General features: G+C 36.6%; 2 protein-coding genes across 2 annotated transcripts in view; one reads left to right on the forward strand and one right to left on the reverse strand.

The window, feature by feature from the left end:
• Window positions 1-4,032, reverse strand: part of LOC115070851 (keratin-associated protein 6-1-like) — a 4,149-nt gene extending 117 nt beyond the window's left edge. Inside the window, exons 1-2 of the mRNA XM_029564860.1 lie at window positions 3,926-4,032; window positions 1-157 (exon numbers count right to left, since the gene is read on the reverse strand). The exon at window positions 1-157 is cut by the window's left edge and continues 117 nt beyond it. Of these exons, the coding sequence (XP_029420720.1) occupies window positions 1-157; window positions 3,926-4,032 (264 nt within the window). The remainder of the gene's footprint in view (window positions 158-3,925) is intronic.
• Window positions 4,033-6,614: 2,582 nt separating this feature from the next.
• On the forward strand, window positions 6,615-6,779 carry LOC103736488 (keratin-associated protein 19-7-like). Its single transcript, XM_008836006.1, has one exon. The coding sequence runs from the start codon at window positions 6,615-6,617 to the stop codon at window positions 6,777-6,779; it is 165 nt and encodes a 54-aa protein (XP_008834228.1).
• Window positions 6,780-7,696: the final 917 nt, after the last annotated feature.

The following is a 7,696-nucleotide window of genomic DNA, read 5'->3' on the forward strand; positions in this document are numbered from 1 at the left end:
GCCATAACCACAGCCATAGCCATAGCCCAGGCCTCCATAACCATAGCCCAGGCCTCCATATCCATAGCCTAGTCCTCCATAGCCACAGCAGCCATAGCCTCGGCCTCCGTAGTAGTTTCCGTAGTAGCCACACATGGTGTTGGTTGTTGAGGTTGGTCTTGGATAGAGAAGGTGTGTAGGTGACTTGAGTCTGGATAGTTCTCCTTGTGGAGGCCCTTTTATATGTCCTCAGTGTGGGAGGGCCCAACATGTGCTCATGCCATAGCCTAATTTTATGACTCATATATTAATGTGCTATTAGAAATATGTAAGACATTAGAGAAGCATTCCTTTACAAACCATGGTGACTTTAATTCAGTTTGCAGTCCTATATACAAAGCTCACGTTCACAGCAGGTATTCTCTTAAAACTTTGAAACAAGCTGTGATGTAAATAGGGAGTCTTTTCAATAGTTAAGTTGGTTTATTTTTAACCACAGATCATTATTTTTGTCTTGATCTTCAACAATTATATTCCACTCCATCCTTGCTATGAGACATGTTTCAACATTTGTTTAGTGTAAAGCAAATAGTGAAGCATTGGGCTCCTAATGACCAGAGATGAGATTATATAGGACAATGTGGACGATCCACACACATATGTAGAAGAACATGAGAACACAAAAGTTCTGATTTCATCAGCTTTGATCAAAATTCAATAAAGAAATGGAATTTTCATGCAAAATAAAAATTTAAACAATTTTTATTCATTCAAAATTCTCTTCTCTTATGTATCTTCATAAACATTTTTTGATAAACAAAAATGTTATGACAAAACCAGTTTTGTGTTGTTTTTTAAATTTTTATTTTATTTTTCGTGTGTATACATCTGTGCACATGTATGCCATAGCGTAAGACAAAGCTCTCCTTTCCCCATCTGTGTCCCAAGGACCAAACTCAGGTCATCAGGTTTGGTGGCAAGTATCTTACTAAACCATCTCAATAGTCCTTAATTAGTATTTATCGACAGAAACATTTTAACTAAGAGATTTTAACTTTTTTTACTATAAAATATCTCATAATAAAAATAGATATTAGCCTACAGTTTACTTTGAAGATATACCAAAATTCTCTGCACATCCACAAATTATCAATTAGCTACAGATTTGATAATTAAGAAAATAGTTTAAAAACTATACATTTCCCTGGAATTCATAAGTTGACAACATTAGATGACAGCCCATATAGGAATCCATTTTATGTATTCAAAAATAACTTTGAGCAATTTAATTAAAACTTAAATGACTTTAAAATAGTATTTATTCTTACCCCAAATATTCTAAATTTCAAATCTAACAGGATTGAGGCACGTGAACCACAGCAAAGTCTTAGAAGTTAAACGTATGATCAAAGAGAGAGAAAAATACATCACAAAGACTCAAACAAGCTCTTGCCAGCAAAATCCTAGACCATGGGCACATAAAAGTAGTTCTAAAAATTACGTTTGTTTCCCCTCAAACGCTTCTAGATAGAGGGAGAAAACAAATTTATCCATCATTTTAGAACAATAGCTGGTTGTCTCCCTTAGCTACAGGTGGGCACTACAGTATTACAGACCAAGATTTGAAGTCTTATGTCTGAGCACCACTTTCTGATTAGGAACAAAATCATCAATGAGAAATAATTGTCTAAATAACTTTTTATATGAACTTAAGCCTAATGTCTGGGAAGTTTAATCCCTTGAACACTTAAACAAAAATCCTGATGACTTTACTCTTTGGTTATACTTTCCTTTTGGGTGTTTATAAATAAATTGGCTCAAATAAATCAGTTTATTTTTACACTTAGGTAGTTTGAGGATCTGTTCCTCGGGGATCACATGGGCTTGGGAAGAGCTGCTGGCTCCTTTCTTTTACCAGTTCCATCTATGTGAAGATAAGTCAAAGGTCCTGCTGGACCATGGATGCCTTCACTTGGAAGCATGGAGGAAATGTTTCCTCTGAGTTGACCCCCCTCTTTGTAGATTGGACACTGGTTCAAGTCCATCGGAGTCTCCATGGCCTCCCTGAACAGGAGGACAGGTGACTAACCACAGTTACAGGACATTTTGAGAGATGTTCTGTAGTTGCCTAGAACTTAGCGACCTTGAAGGGCAAGAGGCAAAAACTGTCCTTAAGTCCCTCTGACCAGATTAGCATAGGCCTCAAAGTATGGCTCTTAAACATCCAATAAGGTTAGTCCCATCAGTCTGGTATGTTTTATTACCATGTGCATGTAGATAAAGCTTGGGTAAAAAACAAAATGTTCTCAGATAAACCTTGACTAGATATATATTTTGTTCCTTAAACTAGTTGAATAAACTATGACTTTAGAAATTTTAAGATTACAGTTATATTATTTTTGTCTCATCCTTTATAATAACAAACCTGCACAGACCTCCATCACTTGCTTCAGCTTTCTCACTTTTTCTATCTATTTTGGAAAGTATCTCCATTCGCATATCCTTTTAACATCTTTTATATTTTCATTTTCTTTTTTGAATAATTATGAGACATAATCACATTAACAAATAAATTTTCCATCTGTTGTGAGAATTCTCTTCCTAGGGATACTAAGCCATGCTATCCCCTTTTAAGGTTCTAGTGTCAAACCACTGTTTGATTAAAGATTTACTGGGGAACCAATGAATTTACTGAGCTTACTTACCAAAACAACTGAGGGGTTGCTGAGGTGTATGAAGGAACTGACATTGATTCTAACCAGTCCAACAGCTATCAAAGTACATGAAAGCAAATACTGAATCTATCACTCTTGAGTCCAGCCTCGGCAGACAAAAGAAAAATGAGGAGAACCTAATAAAGGGATGCTTTTGTTAAGCTCTTGTCAAGAAATTCCAGTGGACTCTCACTGAACATTTGAAATTTGCCCTGTTCTGCTTTTTTTTTTTTGCTAGTCTGCTGTCTAGAACTTGTAATACTAATTACTCTTGCCTTTACTTCTCCTTCACATCTCCTATTCACCAGTCAGGGACTTTCTTTATCACCTACAGATAAGAGTTATGCAATTTGGGAGTCTTTTAGATAGACCCCTGAAGGGGTACCCCAATTACCTCACGCTGCATCCCTGTTCAGCATGGAAGAAGCCAATAGCGTTCTGCTACACACAAGTTGGATAACCTCCTCAGAGGATGGTGTGATAAGAATAGGAGGTAGGAATTGCATAGGCAGTTAGAGTGAAAAAAAAACCCTAATAGTCAGTTTCTTGGCTAAAAGTCAAAATGTCCTTGGGCCTCTTAGCAACATATTCCTTTGCAAAGGCCCAAAATGTTGAAAGTATTTGGGAGCTTTTATCGAATCCTTAAAAGATTTTAGGGTTACCTCTTCAGAGAGGGGATGTTAGAGTAGCCAAAATCCCCATAAAAGATAAATAAAAGAAAAAAAGAGTACATGAAGTTGTCAGAAAAAAAGTGATGGGGAGATATGGGAGTAGTTGGAGGGGAGGGAGTGGGCATGGATTTGATCAAAACACCTTATATGCATGTATGAAATTCTCAGTAAATTATTTAAAAAATTATAATGCTTTAAAGAAAGTCAGAGCACATTTCCTACCAATCTAAAAACAAGTGAATAAATGGATAAAATATAAAATTCTTTATAATAAAAGAAATATCGTTAATTATAGTAGGAACTGTGGAGTGAAATAAAATAACCCTGCGTTCTAAAGCAAATCAAATATTTGAATAGCAGCAGAATGTTTGACATAGTCTCAAATAATCTTCCGTCTCCCCATAGTTTTAGAAAATACTGCGTAATATACTCATTGAACACTGAATGATCAAATTAATATTATCAGTACTGGGAGTAGCTAATTTCATGTGCCACATGGTATTATGAACTGACACAATTACAGCATGGCTTTAGAAATATGTCAAAAAGTATAATCCAAACCCATTTGGGGATATTCTTAAAGAACTCCGGTGTAGCTTCTGAACAATTAACAAGCTCATACAACTTGAAGAGAGGCGGAGAAACGGTGCAGATTCCTTCTCAGTCATTATGGATGTGTAGAATATGAAATCGGTCTATTCATCCTTCCACGGAGTCCTGCTTAACACATTTGTTCTGTTTCCCATCTCAAAAGCCTTTTCTCTTTTAAAAATTTTATTTATCATTTTTATTTTATGTGTATTGCCTACATATAGGTAAGTGCACTGGTGTCATGCAATGCCTGCGGAGGTCACAAGACACTTTCGGATGGATGCCTTGGAACTCGAGTTACAGAGAGTTTTAGCTACCATGTGGGTGCTGGGATTTGAAATCCGGTCTTCTGCAAGAACAGTCAGTGTTCTTTTTTTTTAAACTTTTAAATTTTTTTTATTTATTGCTTTTATTTTATGTGTGTGCGTGTATTGCCTGCGTGTAGGTAAGTGCACCCGTGTCATGCAATGACTATGGAGGTCAGAAGAGGCTGTCAGATTCCCTGGACTGGAGTTACCAACAGTTGTTAGCTGCCATGTAGGTGCTGGGATTCGAACCCGGGTCTTCTGTAAGAACAACCAGTGTTCTTAACCGCTGAGTCATCTCTTCAGCCCAGCCTTTTCTCTTTATTATTATTGTTTGACTGACTTAGTTTGACCTCAAATTCTACTATGCCTACAACTCTGAAGTGATCTCTTCTATCATATATCCAAGTTCTTTCCAGTAGACCATACTCAGTTCCAGAGCTCTCCCATCTCATAATCTCTCATCAAACTAAATTTTTATCTCCAAGTCTTACATTTTGAATTTAGGGACCAACTGAGTATTTATTACCTTGTCTTGGATCTTGTTTTATGACCTCACCCTTATGTAGCTGACATCACCAAATACTCCCCTATGTATTTATTATGCTGAAATTCCACTAACTGTTATAAATATAAATTTTGTGTGATACGTATCAATGGTACATAGTGATAGGGTTCATAAAGACATTTCCTTACAAATGCGTCTTTTGTTTTGACCGTGTTCAAATATACCTGCCCAAATACACCAGATACTACTTTTCCATAAGATTCTAGTCTTTGTACTTACTTTTCTCCTTATTAAAATAGCAACAGGAATGACTGAGTTTATTTTCAGATTAAAATAAAGTTTAATGTCCAGAAACAGCTTTTATGCCCATGTTATCTTAATTAGCCTACCTGTAGAAACTTTGCGAGTTTAATATACCTCAGCTTTATCATCCTCATAGTATCTCTCAATATTAGTATTTAAGTCATTAAAAAAAAACCTGTCTGCTTCCTTTTCTGTTTTTATTGTAGCCTCTAGAAAGTAGAGATAGCTTGTTTTGTTCGTCTGCTCTTCCATGGTTTCATATAACGGTGTTGGGACCAGGAAACTCTCAGTGAAGATTTGATAAACGAGTGAATGAAAAAAAAATCAACAAAGAAATGAGCTTTTTAATGGCCATAAAGCCATTCTTTGAAGTATAAGCCACACATCAGTTCTATGCCCAAAGTCCCTGGAGCATATTCCTATGTCAGGGGCCTTCTTAAGTCTTAGATGAACTTGTCACTCTCTTGCTGGTTTCAGAAGCCACATTCTTCCGATCATTACAGTGATGAATATCCACTAAAGTTAATGAATTCTTACATCATTGCAAATCTATTCCTCACCGTGGTTCTAAAATCCTTATTGATGGGTGCGTGATACTTTTCGGAATTTGGAACCATATGAATTTTTGAACAGATTCATTAAATATAATAATCTAAAAGACATGAATATCTGTTATGACTTATGAGAGAAAATTACGATTTTGCAGATATGGGTATATGTAAATTCCTACTGGGGAGATCTGAGTCAGTGAGACGGGAGAGTAGAGAGCATGGCAAGGCAGTATTGTGATCAGGAGTCAGGACTTGAATATGATAGAAAACAAGGGAAAAGTGAGAAAAGTATGCATGAAGCTTTTGCATAAAATAGATACTGAACAAGAGCGTAAACCTGGATTTCACTATTAATGATGGCCTTGAACTTCTGATACTCCTGCATCTACTTCCCAAGTGCTAAGGTTGTAGGTATGTACCACCACGCCTAGTTTATGTGCTGCTGAGAATTGAGCCCAGGGCCTTATGTATGCTATGCAACCATTTTACCATTTGAGCCTATCCTCAGTCCCAATACTTAGAATTTCCTACCAGGAAACCCAGATATTTTACCTGTTTCATCATGTGGACATACCTAACCATGTCTGACTATTCTGGTTTCAAGCTTACATTTAAGGAATGACAAGAAGATATTTGGAAAAAAAATAAAATAGCTACAGAGGCATGACACAAATGTATTACATGATAACATGGAGAATCTCATCAATTTTATGTTTGGAATTTTAAGTAAGCCAGGGCTTACAACATAGATATGTCTATCCAGAAGATTCATGATCTCAGTTTTCAGGAATCTTGGCATGCAGTGATCATTTTGTCTTGAACACATGATTGACATGTTTGTTGAGGGCAGATGTATTTTTAATTTAATCCCAATGAGTCTGTGGTTTGCCTCACATGCCAGTGAGCAGTATAAAAGGACTTGCAGCTGATTAAGAGACTCAGACTGTATACGCTTCTCACCTGCCTCAACCAAACCTTCCATTCCTGAGAACATGTGCTACTACGGAAACTACTATGGTGGCCTGGGCTACGGCTGTGGTGGCTTGGGTTATGGCTATGGTGGCCTGGGTTATGGCTATGGCTGTGGCTGTGGCTCTCGATACACTTGCTACCGTCCATGTTGCTATGGAAGATACTGGTCTTCTGGCTACTACTAAATAGTTAATATTGTTATAATGTCCCAGGGCAAAAGCATGTGGGAAAATTTATCATTTTAATTTGCAATAAAGCTAAATTTCTTTCACATTATTTACTGTCTATCATATGTATTCATTCCTTGCTATCATTTATGTAATGTAATTTTGTGTGTGTAATTGTGTGTGTGAGTGAGAGATACAGAGACAGAGACAGAGACAGAGAGACAGAGAACTTCTGTCCTTGTGGTTGGTTCAGTAAATAATGTGGAAAAACAAACAAAGCAAGACTGATTGATTTTGTGCCTGGTATTTTCACACATGTCTCCAAGAGCTACCATGCTGTACACTGAACTAAAGCAAGTCTCACTTTAAGAAAACTGAGTTTTTCATAGCTGATTGATAAAACCTTGCAACCAATCTCCACCAGCATTCTTCCTTCTGTCGTACTTTGCACTGCCTTGATATGCTCTACCTAATCACATGACTATGAATGGATTATAAGTCATCGTAAACCATGTCTTCTGACTTCTTTTCAGTCACAGAATCCTCTTTATGCAACTGGCTGGTATATTTGATAATAACGTCAAATCCTATAACAATGATTTCCATATATTTAAATATGTCTCAGTGATTCTTTTGAGTTAGTTTGATAGTAGTCGTCTTTAAGCAGAATCTCTGATACCATTTGAAGAATGAGGTGGATTGAACAGAGTGATATGATGTGTTCAAAGTGTGCCTGTCCTAGATCCATGCCAAATAATACAGTCTTAGTCCTGGGAGCCTGGCTGACATTCGGTTAAACTCCTTCTAAATAAATTCTTTTTATTAGCATTTTAATTATTTGATTAAAATATTAATAGCTCTCACAATACAATATGAAGAACATTAGATAATTTTCTTTCATTCACTGCTCTCTTTTCTCCCTCTCTCTCTCTTTA

This window comes from Nannospalax galili, unplaced genomic scaffold (assembly GCF_000622305.1).
Source record: "Nannospalax galili isolate Female #2095 unplaced genomic scaffold, S.galili_v1.0 scaffold136, whole genome shotgun sequence".
NCBI lineage: Eukaryota > Metazoa > Chordata > Mammalia > Rodentia > Spalacidae > Nannospalax > Nannospalax galili.

Excerpts from the sequence above, each read along its gene's own strand:
- LOC103736488 (XM_008836006.1), top strand. The coding sequence starts at position 6,615 with ATGTGCTACTACGGAAACTACTATGGTGGCCTGGGCTACGGCTGTGGT.